Source organism: Notamacropus eugenii, chromosome 4, assembly GCF_028372415.1.
Source record: "Notamacropus eugenii isolate mMacEug1 chromosome 4, mMacEug1.pri_v2, whole genome shotgun sequence".
NCBI classification, from domain to species: Eukaryota; Metazoa; Chordata; class Mammalia; order Diprotodontia; family Macropodidae; genus Notamacropus; species Notamacropus eugenii.
The window spans coordinates 305,442,060-305,461,889 of record NC_092875.1 but is presented as its reverse complement, the minus strand read 5'-3'; the positions used below and the strand labels follow the sequence as shown (position 1 = coordinate 305,461,889).

At 35.5% G+C, this 19,830-nt stretch overlaps 1 protein-coding gene across 4 annotated transcripts in view; it reads left to right on the top strand.

Annotated features, from left to right (window-relative positions):
- Positions 1–19,830, top strand: part of SNX16 (sorting nexin 16) — a 34,889-nt gene that overhangs the window by 7,223 nt on the left and 7,836 nt on the right. For 3 of the 4 annotated variants that reach the window (XM_072604980.1, XM_072604978.1, XM_072604979.1), the window contains exons 4-7: positions 1,599–1,747; positions 6,174–6,243; positions 14,973–15,109; positions 16,441–16,557. In XM_072604980.1, the coding sequence (XP_072461081.1) occupies positions 1,599–1,747; positions 6,174–6,243; positions 14,973–15,109; positions 16,441–16,557 (473 nt within the window). The remainder of the gene's footprint in view (positions 1–1,598; positions 1,748–6,173; positions 6,244–14,972; positions 15,110–16,440; positions 16,558–19,830) is intronic. The other variant, XM_072604981.1, reaches the window with a different exon arrangement.

Sequence of the window (19,830 nt, the reverse complement as noted above, 5' to 3'; positions counted from 1 at the left end):
AAAGTTGTAGAGCTAGAATTTTGTCCTGTTGAGGGTTTTTTATTTGAGGAGGAATAAAATAATTTGTGTCATTACCAGAAATCTAATATGGAATTGAAATTTTAATCCTGAGCTTTCTTATGTAGTTATAATAATTTTATTGAGTCATAACTTGATAAAACAGGCCCAGATGAAAGCTGTTTTAATCTTTTCATATTTATTGCCCGTTTCCTTTCCCTGGCTTACCCAGGATTAAGTGTTTAGCCCTTTATCTCTATCCAGCTAAGTTAATCTTTACTGTCAGAGTACCTTTAATCCTAAGCAAATTCAGGTTTCAAAATAATTTTAAAGCTATTTGAAGAAAGATAATAGTATACTTAAAACAGTAAACACCACTTGCTTCCCTACCACAGACACACAACATTCCTGTTACCAGCTAGATAAATAATAAAGAATTTTTCAACTACGTATTATTGTGTTATATCATCATTTTGTCTGCTAGAGACTTTAAAGAGCTCCATGTAACTCATAACAAGATTGGAGAATTCTGTTTGGTTCTGCTGGCCACAGGTCAAAGGGTCAGAACCTATTTTTGTTCATCTGTTTAAAAAATTAATCGAAAGTTTTTCTTAGTTCGTATACCCAACCCTGTGCTACCCCCTTTAAAAGATGAAGAACATAATGTAAGACCTGGCTCTTAGCTCCAGAAAACTTTCCTTATGTTGCAGAAGCAATATATAAGCATAAGAGACACCAAATGAAATTTAAAAAACAAAACAGGATAGGGTAGAGTAACACAGACTTTTAAATACAGAGGAGCAGGAGGTCAAAATAAAGAAGTTAAAGGGGAGGAAGTTATGAATTACATGCTTAATCTAAAATATCAGCATATTTAAATTTTTTAGCACTGAGGTAAATGAAACTAATCCTTATTCCTTCCATTATTTTGTGACTATAGTTTTATAATTTATTATGTGAGCTTGTGTGAATGTGTGCATTCCTCACACATTTGCTCAGCATATGTGATGAAAATAGAAGTCTGTTTAGAAAGAAAATTTGGTAATATGCTGAGTATCAGAGTATTGACAGAAAATGACATGATAAGTGACATACATCTAATAGACAAAATTCAGCCTTTTTTCAGGAGTTCATAGATTGAAAACTGGAAGATATCATAGAGGCCATCTAGTCCATCCTCTCATTTTACAGATGAGGAAATCAAGGCCTGGGGAGCCTAAGTGATTTTTCCAATTTCATATATCATCAGGGGTGAGATTTGAATTCCCATGTTCTCTGACTCCAGAACCAGTACTCTTTCCAATATATCATGCTACTTATAAAAATTTCTTACATTATATATTCAGATCTTTATGTTCTCACTTTTTTTTTCATTTTCCTCCAAAAATTTTTGCTATAATGTTCTTTCTAGCTTAAACTGTTAATTACATTATGACTGTTTTATTATCTAGGAATAACAAAGGACTTTATAATTTTTTGTTTTGTATTTGAGCATGTTTTGTAATCTGTCATGGATTATTCCTCATTTATTGCTGACTTTTTAAAGTTATATTGAATCTTTTATAACTTTTTTTCTGGATTATAATCTTTTTTTTTTCCAGTTAAAAGAAATGTTTCCAGGCTTTCGACTGGCTCTTCCACCAAAACGGTGGTTCAAGGATAATTACAATGCAGATTTCTTAGAAGATAGACAGTTGGGACTTCAGGCATTCCTACAGAATTTAGTAGCTCACAAAGACATTGCTAACTGGTATGTAAATTCTTAAAGAAATAAATTTATTAAAAATATTGTAATATTCAGAAATACCTCAAAAGCTAAATCAAGAAATTTTTAAAGATTAAAAAAAATAGTGTAGAATTCCAGTAGCCAAGTGTAATCACTTTTTGTGTCAGTTATAAGGAATTGCTTCCTTCTTTCAGGGAATGAATTTATTTAGTATTTTCCTTATGAACACCAGAAAATAGAGCAAAAAATACAATGTTCTAGTTCGTTGATTAAACTATATAGCATATTTTTGACATGCAAATTCTGAATGGAAACTTGAAGGATTACTATTGTCTGTACAGACTTTGCCTTCAATATTTTAATAAAAATTCTAAATGAAAGGGACTTAGTTGAAAGTATAATAGATAACGCAAACTGTAAAAGTAAGGCACGTACCAAGAACATAGTTTCTTTTATTTTCTCTGGGAGTTTCAGTAAAGTTAATCATATTTAATGTTGCTGCAAGCCAAGTACTATAGGTAAAGTTCTTGAGGTACAGTTAATAATTATAAAAATGGAAAATAACATTGCAATAGTTAGGATTTAGAAATGAAAAGATTTATATGCAATTTCTTAGCTTCTAATCAATGTTAAAATGTATTAAGTATTTACAATGTACCAGGTACTGTGATAACTTCCGAGGATACAAAGAAAAATGTGAAAATAGTCCCAGTCCTCAAGGAACTTATAATCTAACATGGAAGACAACATGTTTTTATAAGTATGGACAAGATACATGCAAAAGAAACTCAAGGTAGACTTGGAGAAGAAGGTACTAACATCTGTGGGGACCAAGAACAGTTTGATGCAGGTAGTGCTTGAACCAAGTCTTTAAGATAACTAGAGATTCCAAGAGGTGAAAATGAAGAGGAAGACCATTTGAGTCATAGGAGCAGAGATGGAGTGCTAGCATAGTGTCACAGGAGGCCTTTATAGAGAAATTTTCTACATTAATAAAATCATTGGTCTGAATCCTTCTATGTCCCAAAAATATCGAGTTATGAGAGTTTGGCTAGATTGGTGTTAGAATGTCAAGGAGAGAGATTTGAAAAAAAGAAATGGATAGAATTTGGTTATGTGATACAAGACCTAAAGGAAAGCGGATATTAGTCCTGAGTAATAAGAATAGTGGTAGTACCCTGAAAGAACTGGGAAAAATATCTATGGTAGACATAAAATGGCTGACCACAATTGTCACATAAGAATACAGAAGCAACTAGGAGCTTAGAATAATGTTATACAATACAATTTTTTTGCTCATTGGTTTGGTAACAAACAACAAATCTTATTTGCCCCCATCAGTTAGAGCTCAGGTTACACCACAATTGGGAATGGATCCCAGTATTTAAGTAGAGGGAACACTATTAAAGTTAGGGAAAGGGAAACCTATTTCCCTAATAGTTCTCTAGAGGAGAGTCAGAAAGTACTTGAATTACCAAATAACATCAGCAATTCCTGATTTCCCCATTTGGGGCATTACTGTGATGCAAGTAGATTGTGAACCTCAGCATCACCCTTCTTAATCTGCAGGAAGTTCAGAACCCTTCTTTTTTACTAGGAAAGCAATTTTAAAATAAAAGGAATAAATTACAAGTAAAAGCAAGTCTTTAAAGTCTTTCTGGAATCGCTGTAAAAAGAGATGGACCACACAGGTACTCATTCTGTACTCATTTATAAGGTATATCACTCACCTCAAGAAACTTCAGTTGTTCCCCATTGCCTCTAGGATAAAGTAAAATTCCTCTTTTTTGCCCTTTAAAGTCTTTTACAATTTAATTCATCCTGTTTTCCAGAATGATTACACATCGCTTGTCCTCACACATACTACACTCCAGCCAAACTGGCCTTCTTGCTTTTCTCCTTACAAAGGACTCCCTTTGCAGAGACCTTTCACTGTACCTGAAATGCTTTTCCTCCTTATCTTTGCCTCTTAAAACTCTAGTTCCCTTCAGAGCTCAGTTTTAAGTGCCACCTGTATGAAATCTTAATTTATTTGCATAGTTGTTAGTGCTTTCTACTCCTTCTAATTTTTGTATATATCATATCACTTTTCTGTGAACAGGTTCTATTACTCCAATAAAATGTTTACTTCCTGAGGACAGGGTAGCTCTCACTTTCTGTTTATATCCCTAGTGTCAACACAGTGCACACAAAGAGGTCCTTAGTAATATTTGTTGAGTGATTGATAACCAATAAAGGGTTATTCAGCCTCTGCTAGAAGACTTCCAATGAGTGGAAATCCACTGTTTTCCAAGTTATCCCATTCTAGTTCAGAATCGCACTATTAAATTCAGCAGAGAGGAAAAAAGTAAAACAACCAAGATTTCCTAGGTTTTCCTCTGCTGAGGGAGAAAAACCAAAATTTTTCTCTGAGGCCATTGTTTTTTCTCAACCTCAGTGCCTCTCTGCTCAACAAATGAGTTAGTTATGCCTTTAAAGTGCTACATACGCTGCTTGTAATAGTCTTATTTTCATTTCTGCTACGTCTATTACATCATTAATTGATAAAAATGATAGACCTAAAGAGAGGCCTTCAGCATATTGGGTAAATCTTTTGTTGAGGATCTATGTAAGAACATGGACAGGAGTCACACAGTCTATCAATAAACATTTATAAATGGCTACTCTGTGCCAGGCACTGGGATTACCAAAAAAAAAAAAAAAATGAAGTAATCCTTGCCTTCAGAGATCATGGGTGTGGTATTATCTGCATTAATACAGGGAATCAGTAAGGTGGGGGATCTATGTAACTTTTGAAGTTTTGAATGTTTGCTGTCATCTATAGTCTACTATCCTGTAGGAAAACATATATTACCTTTACATGTATGACCACTAGTGCCTCACCAGCTGTGTGAGGTAGCCATTATGAATATTATTTCCATCTTAGAAATGAGGAAATGAGACAAATGATAATGTGACTTGCCAAAGGTATAGCTCCTACCTATTAAAGTATCAACTGCAGTATTCCTTTTAAAATAACAGTACTAATGGATTTAAACTTCTTTAAAATTGATCATTAACTATTCTTCTGGATTCTTGGAATAAAAACTTACTATTGAACAGTTAAGACCCATTTTCTAATTGACTATTAATCAAAAATGAAAATAAGACAGTTCTAAATAATATAATAAAAGGGAAAATATTTGATTTTACATAATTCTTTGATCCTATTTGAGCCATTTTTAAAACTGGAGCTGTGATTTTTTGGTGTAGGAAACTTTTCTGCCAGTGATGATCAGCAACTTTTCTGCAAGTTAGGAAATTTGACAATTATGTAGGGCAGTGGTCACCAAATATTTTTGATCACAGTATCCCATTAGGAAAAAAAAAGCAATTTTAAGCATGTATTCCCACTAAATATATATTTATAAATTATGTAAATGTGCTATGTGCTAATAATTATAAAACATACACAAAAATAATTCTAAAAGATAAAAATTAAGTAATACTTTAATCCTAGAGTCAGTAAGAACAGCTGGGGTTTATTGAGTAGGTGAGTAACACAGTCTCAGATCTATGTGGGGGATAGATTGGAATGAGGAGATATTGAGGCATGGAGATCAGTTAGAAGGCTATTATAGTTGTGCAGATAAGAGCTAACTACATCCTAAACTAGGTGGCTGACTGTGTCAGTAAAGAGAAGGTGACAGAGGCAAGAGATATGTAGAGAATGAATTACAGGATTTTGCAACTACTGTGATTAGATGTATAGAATGTGCAAGAGAGAGTTATCAAAGGTTACACCAACATTGGGAACCTGAGTAACTAAAAGCATTGTGTTACCCTTATCAGAAAAATAGATATCTAGAATAGGGGTGGGTTTAGGGAGAAAGATAATGTATATTACAATCTGTCCATGCTCATTGGTGTCCATCTCACTCTATACAGCCCTAAATTAAAAAAGGGGAACTTCCCAGGAGCCAGAGTCTACCTTCTAAAAGAAACCTACTATAGGCAGAGGTATTCTGAGAAATGAGGGTGAGAAATTTTCCAATGGCACTTGCATGGGTGCTACTGTGGAAGCCTCAGTAACTTTTAGGTTATAACTGAGCAATGCCTGGTACAAAAGTGGAGAGAGCAGGAAGTTGGAGAATGAAGGTATGGGGCACATGGAGGACTGTTGAGGGATGATAACTGCATCATGTCCTAATGGATAGAGTCAACCTCAGAATCAGTATAACTAGGTTCAAACCTAGCTCTTGACATATACTGGCTGTTTTTCTGGGCAAGTCATGTAACCTCTCCCTGCTTCCTGGAATAAACAAACAAATGATATGTCATAATATATTGAGTGTGTGTATGTACGTGTGAGTACATATATAAAATAATGTTTGCTATAAGGTCCATTTTTTCTGTCTTGTATAAGTTTTGGTATACTCCATCTGATTGGTTTTACTTTTTCTTTGTAAAGCCTTGCAGTGAGAGAATTTCTTTGTCTGGATGATCCACCAGGTCCATTTGATAGCCTTGAAGAAAGCAGGGTAAGTTCTCTATTATATGTCACATTGAAAAAAGCAAGTACAATAACTCTATTGTTCCTATTGTCCTCTATTGTACCTTGAAAAATTTGTGCCAAGAAGCTCAAATATTGCGATTTTTCATGTTTTATTGTAGTGGTAGTTTTCCACAGAAAATATTTGCTGTTCAGTTCATAATTCTATTTCTTTGAAAGAACGTTCATATTAATAATTACGGATTTATTCAAGTGTGTAAAAGTGTTACACTTAAGTTCAAAAAATTAACTTACAAATATAAGGTGAGGGGAGACGTGGCTAAACTGAACCTTATGCAAAAAAATATGTAGGAGTTCTAATAGCCTACAAATTTAATGAAACAGCTGTATAATAAATACAAAGTGTCATTTGTTCTCCAAAGGGCAAACTGGACATTAAGGTATGGTAATAGAAGTTGAGTATTAGGAGCATAGGAGGGTAGTCCCTCTATCCTGATCATATTTTGTGTACTGCATCCAGTTTAGTATGCCCAATTAATTCCCTGTCACTGAATGTTTTCATGGACAGACTGGATGACTATATGTTGGGAATACTATGGATAGAATTTTTATTTGAGTAAGGCAGGTTAGATCCCTTAGGTCTCTTAAAATTATGTAATTCTAAGTAGAAAATGAATGCTGTAGTTGATCAGATTTTTTTAAAGCACATACAATATACCAAACACTGCTAGGCTTTGGGGATACAAGCCCCAAGAATAAAACTATTCCCTACCCTCAAGGAACTTACATTTTAATGAACAAGACAAGTGCAGCTCTAAAGATAAGCAGCATCAGTACAAAATGGATAAATATAAAAAGTTAAATATGAGATAATTTGGAATGGGATGGTTGGAAGAATCAGTAAAAGCTTCATGCAGAACATGGTCGATCTCCTTAAGGGAAAAAAAGACATTATTCGAGGTGGAGATAAGAACCGAGTACATTTCAAGTATGGGAAGAGATGGCCAGTGCAAAAGTACGAAGGCTCATAATTGAACAACAGAAAAGACCTGTTTATTTGAATCACAGAGTACCGGACTGGGAGTTATATACAATGAGGCTGGAAAGATAGGTCACGTGCAGGTTGTAAAAGGCTTTAAAAATTAAAGGAGCTTATGTTTTCTAGAAGCAGTAGTGTGTTGCTAGAGTTGATTGCGTAGGAGAGTCACGTGGTCGAATCTATACTGAAGGAAAATTACTTTTGCATCACTATGTAGGATGGATTTTAATTGTAAGAGACTTAAGTCAAGGAGACCAGTTGGGGGCTGTTGAAATAATGTAATGGAGACATGATGAGAGCCTAAATCAAGATGATTTAGTGGAGAGAGGTTGGACATGAGAGATATTGTGAATATAGACATGTTAAGATTTGGCAGCTGATTGAATTTGAAGGTGAGGGGCAGTGAGGAGTCCAGGAGATCAAGGTTACAAACCTGGGAGAGTGGAAAGATGATGGGAGGCTTTGCAGAGGCAAGGGTTTTAGCAAAGGAGAAAAAGATCATGGATTTAATTTTGTATACATTGAGTTTAAGATCTTTTCAGGACATTGAAGTTTGAAATGTCCAGTAACAAGTGGATGACATGAGATTGAAGTTCAAGAGTATTTAGATCAGTGTATTGAGAGTATTGGGAAAAGAGTGTAGGGCATAGGATAGCACCCATACTTAGGAGTGGGTGTGACTTGGATAATGAACCAACAAAAGAGACAGGAGAGGCTAGACAAGTAGTAGGAAAATTAGAGGAGTGGTATTATAACAACCCAGAAAGGTAAGAGTATCCAGGAGACAGGGTGGTCAAAAGTGTCAGATTCAACAGAGAGGTTACAGATGAGGTGAGGACTGAGAAAAGAACATCAGATTTGGTAACTTTGGGGAGAGAGCAGTTTCAGTTGAATGATGAGGGCAGAAACTGGGTTTGAGAAGTTAATGAAGGAGAAGTGAAAGCAGTGAGCATAGATAGCTTTTTTCTAGGATTATGGTTTAAAAGGGAAGGGAGAATATATGATTGGGGGGAAGAATGAGTCCAGTGAAAGTTTGAGAGTTGTTTTGGTTTATTTTGTAAGGTGAAGGGAGACTTGGACATATTTTAATATGGTAGGGAGAAGTTGAAGACTTTGAGCAAGTAGGATGATTATTGAGGGTGGACTCTCCTGGAGAAGATAAAAAGGCAAGGAGTACAATTGCACATATAGAGGGGGTTGAACATGACATGGAGATTATCAGAGACTAAGGGGAATGAGGTGAAAGGCTACTGAGATAAAGAGAATGGGGAAAGAAGGGTTCAAGGCAAGTGGCCTTGGTTTTGTTTTTGTTTTTCAGTAAGATGGGAGGCAGGGTCCTCAAGCTGGGGAGTGGGTGGACAGGGAAGTGTGGGATATTTAAGGAGAAAAGAGAAACTTGGAATAGCTTTTGTGGGGAGTGATTAGGGTACCAATTAGGGATTAGGTACCAATGTAAAGACTGCCTTGCTGCAATGTGGGTAGAGTTGAAGTTAGATAACATAATTTTGTAAAGAACCTAATCAGTACAGTTGTGAGACTTCCTCCAGTTGTGTTCAGGTTGTGCTTAGGAATAGAGGAATCAGGTGATTGGAATAATGAAAGGCTGAGGTTTAGTAAGAGATGATAGAACATAGGGGCAAAGATTAAAAAGTAAGAGGGAGAGGTAGCTTTAAATTATGTTAAGGTTGTGTTAAGGTTAATTCATCAAAAAATGAATTCAGAATTAGAGTTATGGCCTGAGAAAGTACTGAGGAGAAGGGAAAGGGATTTGATTTTTCAGTGAGAGCAAAGAATAGGTTTAGAAGTGAGACACACAGGGAGAAATGGAATCATATGAAATTGTGTTCAGATAAAGCAGCCTAAATTTCTAATTAGGGAAGTGGAACACTTGTTAGTAGTGGTGAAACTGAGTGTTGGACCATATTTGTGTGAATCAGGGAGAGTGCTGTATAGGAAATTGGATTTAAGAAGATGGAGGAACTGGGAGTTTGGAGGAGTGTCTGTGTGGATATTAGTCTCCTAGTGTAAGGTGAGAAGTTTGGAGAAGAGGAAGATATGGTGAGCCAGGTGCTGAACTCCTTGAGAAAGTAAGGTCGCCTACCCTGCAGGTTAATAGACTCTAGCCACCATAATTAAGATTGGGTCTTACAAAAGGAGAAAATGCGTAGCACATAAAAAAATGTCAGAACTGTACTTAAATCCTCTTTTATATGCTAAATTTTCCTTCACTTTTATAGCCAAAATAATGAACATTGTTCACAGCAAGAATACCCAATTTTAGGAAAGTCAATGATGGTATATCTCATTATAAATTCAACTTGTCCCTAGCATGACTCAAGTTACTTTAACTGACGTCTGTCTCAGTGACACATATCTTTAAACAACAGCTGAATTCTCAGAGCAGATTTAGTAATAACAAAGTATCTGGATAAGTGGCACATCTAAATGGTCACTCACCTAATTGTAAATGCAGCTCTTTTCTCAGTGTTTTATGTGTTTGAAATGGACTACGCTTAATTGGTGGAAGTCCCAGGTTGCTATTCCAAATTAGGTACAATAGATTACTTGGAGCAGCAGGGTCTAACAAAAAAGCCCTTTTACTAAAATCTGTTCCAGCACCCACAGGTAGAGGCAGCTCTCTAGGTAGCTACAAAGAAGCTCAGGAAGATAAAAACAAATAAAAGATGCTGGCAAAGAGATTCCTTTAGCCTGACTCCCTTCTAAGTGTCAAGAACTGCCTTCGTATTTTTTCCTGTCCCAGCTCAGTCCTGTCTCAGGTCATCTCACCCAGAAACAAAGTTACCCCCAGTTGCCTCAGATCTGTAACCAAAGCTTCCTAGCTTCCAGCATTCTCCACTGGGATTGTGGGAGTGTGGGCATGTTCACTCAGTCCTTTACTTCCACCAGTTTCTTGGCCCACAGCAAGGTTTAGTTTTTTTGGGTTTTGTTTGGTCTTTTTCTCATTAAATTACAAGTTTTCTTATATCACAGTAGAAAAGTTTGTGAATCTAGGCACATCCTTAATGAGTAACAACTCTAAGGGATTGAGCCAGCATTGTTAATTATATCTTTTTGATATATTTTGTATAATTATAAGTTAAAAAATTCTATAAAGAAAATGTTAGAAAGGATCCTGTAACTAGGATTATTAACATTGAGCCCATGGACTTTAAAAATAAAAATTGTGATTGCATTTCAGCATAATTGGTTTCTTTTTAAATCCCGTGTGTTTTATTTTGCGTATTTAAAAACATTGTTCTGAGAAAGGATCTGTAGGTTTCACCAGACTGCCAAACAGGTTCATGAGGTCAGTGATGCAGAAGTTAAGAACTACTCTACTCTGGAGCACCACTAGTCCATGCTCTTATATATATCAACTTTAAGGAGAGTGTATATAAGAAGGGGCAAGGGAGGAGCATGAAGAAACTTTTAAGTACTTTTAAGATTTCACAATGGAGGGAGAAGCATACTATTTTTAAAAATCAATTTACCATTCAAAAAGATTTGAGTGACCACTATGTATACTTGTCATTGTGTTAGTATATATTTATACCAGCATATGTTATATTTTCCAAATCCCTAAAGAACGTCCTAGGATTTAAAATTTTCTTCTTATCCCTTTATCATCTATTAGCTAAAAGGTAAAACTAAAACCAGAGACATAGAGGTGGAATTATCATTCAGACCCTCAACTTAAGTATTGATTAATTGATTCTCTAATGTACTCCCCATAGTGACAGCTCAAAATTTCTCTCCCCAAGGTTCTCACACTACTTTATTCTCTCAACTGAGGATCTTGTCCCATACTTAAAAAATTGAGATCATTGGCCATAAAGTACCTCTTTCCCCTTTCTTTACATTTCAGAATTCCTTGACATATTCCCTTTTCTCTCTCTTCTTCACTCCAGTGTCTGAAAAAAAGGCAGTCTTCTCTGGCCTAGACCAACACCATTTTCTGAGAGTACCTTCTTCCCTTTTCTTCATTTCACATCACTCAGATGTGTGCCCCCATCTTCTCCTTTTCTACCCACCTCTCACGTAGTGGTAGCCATACCTTTGCCAAAGCAAACCCCTTCAGCAGGCCTCTTTGACCCATTCTTTCCTATCTTCTCTAGCAAATTGCTCTTATAATCATCCTATTCTCTCCCTGATCTTCAGTGTCTCCTTTGTCTACTGGCCATTTGCCTGCTATATACAAACACACTCATGTTTCTGCAGTCTTTAAAACCTTCACTTGATCCAACCATCCCTACTGACTATGGTCCTATATGTTTCTGCAATCAAGCCATCAAGGTATCGTTAAAAAGCATTAAGCTCCTTGAATATCATCTCCTTTTGAGAAAAACATCCCAAATATCATTTCTATATGTCAGTCATATATAACTTTTTAAAAATCCCACAATTGAGTTAAACTTAACTCTAGTATTATTGAAACTAATACTAATTGAAACTAACTTATGATAAACTCCAAGTAACTTTCTTGTTATTCCTCTGTGCATGGATAAAATTAGTTTTTTATAATGAACGATATCTTTATTTAGAAATAATATGTTAAAGCCTTCCGTTTTTTCTGAAGTAGTTTAGTGAATTTGTTCTTTATAATAGCTAGTAGCTATGATAGAAAATAAGACCTTGGGGGAATGGGAATAATAGAATAGTATTCTTCTATTAGATAACTGTTTCTCTACAGTTGATTTTGTTCTACTGCTTATTCCTCTTGAAATTAATAAAAAATCTTTGCTCCCAAAAATAGGTCATGCCTAACTAACATTAGGTTTAAAACATCCTTCTACCTTCAGGGAGTTTAGGTATGGTGTATGTAACATAGAATCATTTTCTCTGGACATGTGTAAATAATTCATTTTTGAAGCACTTTAAAGTTTGAGATAAAAGTCAGAAAAATATTGTTATTATTTATATGGTACTGTCCAAAATACTTTTTAAAATACCTAAGATATCTGTGTATAATAGCTAGTATTTACATAGTATTGTACATTTTATCTCATTTGAGCACTCTGAAATAAATGCTGTTATGTCTGTTTTACATATGAAGAAATTGAGGCACCGAGAGATTAAGTAACTAAACTATTTAAGACAGAATTTGAACTCGTCCTTCTGATTGTTAAGTCCTGTGCTTTATCCGCTATGCCAGTTTGCTGCTGTGTTTGTATACACAGACACACACACAATCATTTTGTTTGTTCTAATCTTCATTTAACCTAATCCTGTATCAAAATGCAAAATAAATTGTCATAGTCACAGTGGTGATAATATCAGAGCCAGGAGTAAATTTCTTCTCTTTCAAGTGACCACTCTTATCATTTAAATCACATTTCTTTTTTTCTCTATATTCAGTTAACTATTAGTCACCAATTGTCATTAATACCTAATTGGGTATCAGCCACGTCTAGGATTATTAGATATAATTACTTGTATTTTCCATTACGGTCAGTTCTTTTTCTGTTCTTGGTTAATAATTTCAGCTTCCAAGGAACTATGTTGTATTTTTTCACATTGCTGAATATTCAGTAGTTTCAGGATTGTTCTAGTTTCTAAAGCCTAGTGACTCAGTTCCATGAGTACCTATATGGGAAGCAGTGAAGTTGGATTCCTATAGCAATCTAAATTGTAGAAGTAGAGAAGTCCAATTAAAAAGTAATGAGCATGCAGCTTTATATTAATTTGAATCCCTCTGCTAATGGAAGTGTCCTCTACTCATTTGGAGGAAAATGGATTATTTATAATTTAGTTTTCTCTTCATTAGAATAGTCGAGTATATGATAAACCTTATTTGTATGCACAGATCATTTCCATATAGCCTGATTCATTCGGACAGAATCCTTGAAATGAAATTTGCCTGGGGTATATATATATTTTTCCATGTCCATAGGTTCCCCTAAGATTCTCTTGCCTCTAAACCCACCGAAACAAAACTGCTATTTCTAAAAGTTGTACGATATCATTAGTGATATTTTTTGCCTCAGGAAATCAATAAGCATTTATCAAGCAATCATTGTATGCCAGACCCTGTGTTAGTTGCTTGGGATACAAATACAAGTTCCTGCTCTCAAGAAACTGTATTCTGTAGAGGAAAGGATATAAGTGGATTTATTGATGAGTTGGGGGGGGGGTGGCAGGTGGTATAATAAGTGTAATTGGGGGGATATATTAGCAGCTGGAAGTTCAAGATCTCCTGTAGAAGGCAACCCGTGAGGAGCTTTGAAGGAAACTTAAGATTCTGAGAAATACAAGTTGAGCGGGAAGAGGGGAGGAGGGCAGCCTGCAAAGACACAGAATTAGGAGATTAAGTTACATGTATGAAGGATAGTGAGATGGACAGCTTAGATGAACTATAGAATGTGTGAAAGGAAATAATGTATAACCAAACTGTAAAGGTTATAGTAAGTTGGAGCTCAGTTGTGAACAGCTTTGATTGCCAAACAAAGAAGTTTGTATTTATATGTTTAAGGTAACCTGAAACCAGTGGAGTTTGAGAAGTGACGTATTCATCTCTCTGACAGCTATGGGGAGAATAGTTGGAGAAGGGAAAATTTTAGCAGGGAAAGAAAAATAGGAGGCTATTAGAAGGTAATAAAGCCTAACTGTGATGATAAACATGAGGAGAGATGAGGAGAGACAGACTTACTAATCCACTGTGACTTTAAAATTTCAGCCTTGGGTGACTAGAAAAAATGGTGACAACCTTGAGGAAATAAGGAATTTTGGAAGAGGGTTGGGTTTTATTGCAAAGATAACAAAAGAAACCTAATGTACATCAAGTCAGTTTTATTCCCAGCATTAAATAATGCGTGAACATAAACAATTTCTGTTATCCTTGTTACTTTCTACAAAACCAAACACTCTGCCCTGGTGAACTTCAGGATAGAAAATTTTGTATTGCCACGAAATCCTGAGTTTTAGGATCCCACACTATATAGAACAGAATATGTAGGGTATAAGCTTTAAAGAGCAAAGAATGACTTTTGTCTTGGCTTTATACTATTATTGTCTAATATCTTACATATATAATAATTATTTAAAAGTTGTGGGATTGGATTGGTGGCAGTTTAAAAGAAAATATTAATCTAGTGATAGATTTGTGAATTTTACTCAGGTTTGTTTTAACAGATCTTCTTTTATTGGACCTTTTGAATATTCTAAACAAATTAATAGTTAACAGTGAAGAAGGCTGCAGTAAAAGGAAAAAAATTATATATATTCTGCTTCAGTATGATTTTATGGAAAATGATACATTTTTCAAAATATTTTATAGTTATTTGAACAATTAAAGAATGATATTGAGTAAAATCTTAGTTTATTTGTAGAGGGCTGTGTTCCTAGTTCAAAACTAAGTTGGCTACAAGATTACTTTACAATTTACATAACATATAGGAAAAACATTGTAGTCTTTTTTATTTTAAGGAAAGAAATCTTGTTTTGGAGATACTATAAACTATGGTGTTTCAGATATAGCCAGTATCTAGATTATAGCATATAATGTTTATACTTGTACCAGATCCCATTTAGCAAGAAAGAGAGGAGACCCTGTTGATCTCCCCCTGTATATGTCTCTTGGTTTTTTTTGGTCAGGCCAAAAGTCTGGGGATTGTCTCCTGTTTTTAAATTACCTACAATACTGATACTTTCGTTTTTGTATCTGATTAGAGAAGTATTTCATAAACAGAATTTCTCTCCCTTCCCACTCTTATTTGTTCAAGGCTTTCTGTGAAACTCTAGAAGAAACAAACTATCGATTACAAAAAGAACTACTTGAACGACAAAAAGAGGTGGAATCGCTAAAGAAATTGTTAAATGAGAAGCAACTGCATATAGACACCATAGAGAACAAAATTAGGTATGTTATAATGTCATGAATAGCACGTGAATAGCACTTCTTACGTTCTTAATAAATTTCTTCTTTGTAATGACAATTATTTACGTGTAATTTTTTTAAAAAGACTTTAAAAATATCTCCAATTCTGAAAGTCATAGTTGGAATAAATTAACCAGGATTTGTATCTCCATTATTGCTTATTTATTGGAACATGCTATAGAGTTTTTAAAATGTTCAGTTTTCTTTAAATACTAAAAGCAGTTCTTGGGATGTGTTTTGGAGGGAAGAGTTGCTTTTGGGGGATAGAGTGGAATTTTGCATGCAGTTTCTCCTATCCCTAGACCCACATTAATTTCTCTTACTCTTTTTAAAAATATTCCTTTTATTTTGAACTTGACAAAAGTCAACAAGCATGGATTTTATATGATAACATGAATTTCTGTTATGTTAAATGCGTGTTAAATTGTACAAGCTAATCATTAAACTGCCTAGTTTGCTATTGGTTCCTTCCTACTACTTTCTTCTGTGTATTTTGTAAAGTTTCACTGACACACCTTTCTTTCTTTCTTTTTGGTTTCACAAGCACTACTTTTTCTTCCTACTTTTCAAAGCCCTCAGAAAAGGGGAAAAAATTCTCAGGTTCTTAAGAGTTTTTCTTGATATACTAATCAGGTTTAGTAACCCATAAATTTCTGTAATCATTTAATGTCACACCTATTCAAGGTAAAGGAATAGATGTGAATGATTCTCCCTTAATTTTAAAACCAAAATGAAAGAGAAAGAACCTTCCTCTAGGCTGTTTGCCACAGTTTAATTTCTAGGAACCTTAGAAAAATATAAACATCCCACTCACACACATACGTACACTTGTTAAATTACCATTTAGCTTAATGTGACTGTGCCCCATTGATAGTGGTAAAACTGAAGTCTTTCATTCTACACATCTGAGAAAATCACAACCTTGATATTTATGGAAGCCCTAAAGAGGAAAAGATATTGCTTATTTACTAATTCTATGCTGTTCTCTTTTGAAAAATTGTAATTTTAAAAAATGAGCAAATTTCATAATTTATTTTCAAAAGTTTCAATTCCAAATTAAGTTTTTCAAATATACACACTTGGAAAATGACTCTTATTCTTAACAGAGAAAATACAAGTTTGGGTGTGAAAAATATGGAATATCATTTTAAACATAAAAGGGGTTACTTTCATAGAGTAATGTTCCTCTTTTGTAAACCTTTAGACAACCATTGATGTAGATTATTATTTTATGTTTCCCAACTGAAACTATAAATTTCATTTTAAATATTGATAGAAATAAACTGGGTCTTATTGCCAACTTATTTCATTAGGTTATTGTCTTTAGAACATGAAGAAACACTTAGAATTTCAGGAGAAGGTGAATGTATCAGAAAGATAGAGTCTTCTGCAATTGAAGCAGATCAAGATACCTTGGGTGAAAAAAACAGGTATGTTCTATATAACTTGGCCTTACTAGTTTGAAATTATTAAAGGAAGGCAATCCAAGTTGAACATTTTAGAAGACTTCTCCATTTTGTAGTTTTCCAACAAGAACAGCAAAATGATGGAGGCTCTATGGCAGACAGGCGTGAAATGATCTGCATAGTGTGTGATATTATGCCACATGCCCTTATGCCATGGCCATATGCATGCTATAGTCAAAGTTCAAGTTGGCCTCCCTCCTGGTAAAAAAGATAAGGGACTGTCCCCAGATTACAAGGCAAATACATTGTTCCGTTTAAAAAGAAAAAGGGTTTTGAGGGGAAGAGCATAGTCAATCATTTAGTAAGCATTTATTTATTAAGTGCCAACTACATGCCAGGCGCTGTGCTAAGCACTGAGGATACAAAAAGAGAAGCAAAAGACGGTTCTTGCTCTGAAGGAGCTCGTAATTTAATGAGAGAGACAACAACCAAATATACAAACAAACTATATATGATAAGCTGAAAAGAATTAAGAAAGGGAAAACTGGAATTAAGGATTTTGGAAATGCTTCTGTAAAAGATAGTATTTTATTTGGGTCTAAAGGAAGCCAGGGAAGTCAGTAGGCAGAAATGAAAAGGGAGAGTATTCCAGGTATAAGGTATGGCCAGAGCTGAGAAATGGAGTGACTTGTTCATGGAATGCTCCATTGTTACTGAATTGAAGAGTGCAATGGGGAATAAATTATATGAAGACTAGAATGGTAGAAGGGGCTAAGTTATGGAGGGAGTTGCATGCCAAATAGAAGATTTTTGTATTTGATCATGGAGATGCTAGGGAGCTACTTGAGTTTATTTAATTAGGAGTAGGTGGCATGATCAGAAATGCACTTCAGAAAAATCACTTTGGCAGTTGAATAGAGGATGGATTGGAGTGGACAAATCCTTTTGAAGTAGGCAGACTTACCGAAAGGTTATTGTGATCGTTCAAGTGTGAGGTGATAAGGGCCTACATGAGGATGGTGATGGTAATGGTGTCATAAGAGAGAAGAGCAAATATTCAGGATATGTTGCAGAGGCAAAGTCAGTAGGCCTTAACAACAAATTGGATGTGGGGGTTGAGAGATAGTGAGGAGTCTAGGATGACATCTTGGTTCTGATCCTGGGGGACTGGGGCTATGGAGTTGTCTTCAGCAGTAATAGGGAAGTTTAGAGAGAAAATTTAGGAAGAAACATAGAGTTCATTTTTTGGATGTGTTGAGTTTAAGCTGTCTGCTGGGCATCTAGTTCAAAATTATCTAAAAGGCAGTTGGAAATTTGAGCCTGGACAATGGAAAGATAGGGACATGATAAATAGATTTAAGAATCATCAGCATAGAGATGATCATTAAATCCATGGGAGCTGATGAGATCACCAAGTGAAGTGGTATAGAGGGAAAAGAGAAGAGAGCCTAGGACAGAATACTGTGGGACACCTACAGGTGGAGGACATGAACTGAAGGAAGAAGCAGCAAAGGAACAGCCTGATGGAAGAAGAGCCAGTAGAGAAATTGTGTCCTGAAAACTTAAAGAGAAGAGAATATCAAGGAGAGCATGATCAACAGACTGCAGAGATCAAGAATGAGGAATGAGAAAAGGTCATTGAATTTGGCAGTTAAGAGATCATTACTAGCTTTTGAAGAGAGCAATTTCACTGCATTGATGAAATCAGGAGCTGAATTGTAAGAGGTAAAGAAAAATGAGAAAGTATAGAAGCACCTGTTATAGGTGCCTTCTCAAGAATTTATCCACAAAAGAGATGTCAGTAGTTAGCACTGATGGAAGGATCAGGGAAGGATGTTTTAAGGATGGGGTGAGGAAGACATGAGCATATTTGTAAGAAGTAGGGAAGGAGCTGGGGAGGGAAAGATTAAAGTGATAGAATAGGGATGACAGAGGGCAGTCTGTTGGAGAAAATGGGATATGAAATGGGATTGTTTCTACATGTAAAAAGAGTGAGGCCACCTCTTTATGTAAGACAGTGAAGAAAGAGTGGCAGAAGACACCTGAGTGACAAAATATGAAAAGGGGAACTCATGGTGAATGATCACAATTTTTCCTGTAAAATAGAAGGCCAGATTCTCAGCTAAGAGGATTGGGGAGAGTGGGAGCCATAGGAAGTATAAGTAGGAATGAAAAGCTTTGGAAGAACTGTGGAGAGTGGAATAATGAGTTGATGAAAGAGCTATAGAAGAATCACTTAGGAGCAATAAGGAAATAGTTGCAGTTGTGTAACAAATTTGAAGTGGACCCAATCAGCATATGTTGTGTTCAGCAGTTCATGTGTAGGAGTAAAGGGAACAGATCATAGGAATAATCTAAGGCTGAAACTTGGCCAAGTTCAAATCAGTGATACAGTAAGAGGGCCAAGGATCCAAAAGAAGAGGACAGTACATAGTTGAACTAGTTTGTGAGGGAGTTGCTATGGAGAAAAGAAGAGTGTGGCTAGTGTTGGGCCAATAAGCTGATAGTTACCAGGTACTAGAGAGAATTAGAAGTCATGGTGTAAGTGAAGATTAAACTTTGGTAAGGAAAGACAAGGAGAGATGGAAAACCACCAGATTATGGTCAGGTAAACTTTAAACTTTAAATTCTTAAAATTCTGGAATATTTTGAGTGATGGTGATATCAAGTATATGACTGTCTTTGTGTGGGGGCAGGGAAGGGGCAGTGCTGAGGTGGGGTAGAGTAGGTCATGGGAGTGAATGGGTTGAGGAACTGAGCAGTAATGGTGTTTGAGGGAGAGTCAGTGTGTATGTTGAAGTCCCCCACTATGAGAGCAGGAGTTGAGAGATAAATTATGAGCTGTATACTGAACTCATTGAAGTAGAAAGAGGAGTGACTTAGAGGTCTGTAGACAACAACTACCAAAATTTTGACTAGGTAATAGATAAGGGATTGTAAGAACCTCAAAGAAGAAATGACTGAGTGTGGGTCAAAGGAGAACTTGGAAGTGACAATAGGGAGCAAGGAGTGTTCTAAAAAAGGACTTGAGGCAGTGAGATATCTTGGTCTGTGTTAGGAGATTGTAAGGTACAAGTATATCATAAAGGAGAAACATTTGGAATTAGGTAGCAAAAATAAGTCCCTTCCCAAAAAATAGGGAACTGGACCTACAGAAGCAGCAGTTAGTTATTTGTCCTCCAAGGAATGATCACTTATACCTACAGGTGGCTATCAGATGAGAGATCCATCCATTAAGGGTCAGAGGGAGAAGAGACAAAAGTAGTGATAGTGATACTTTGCTGAGGGACATGCTGG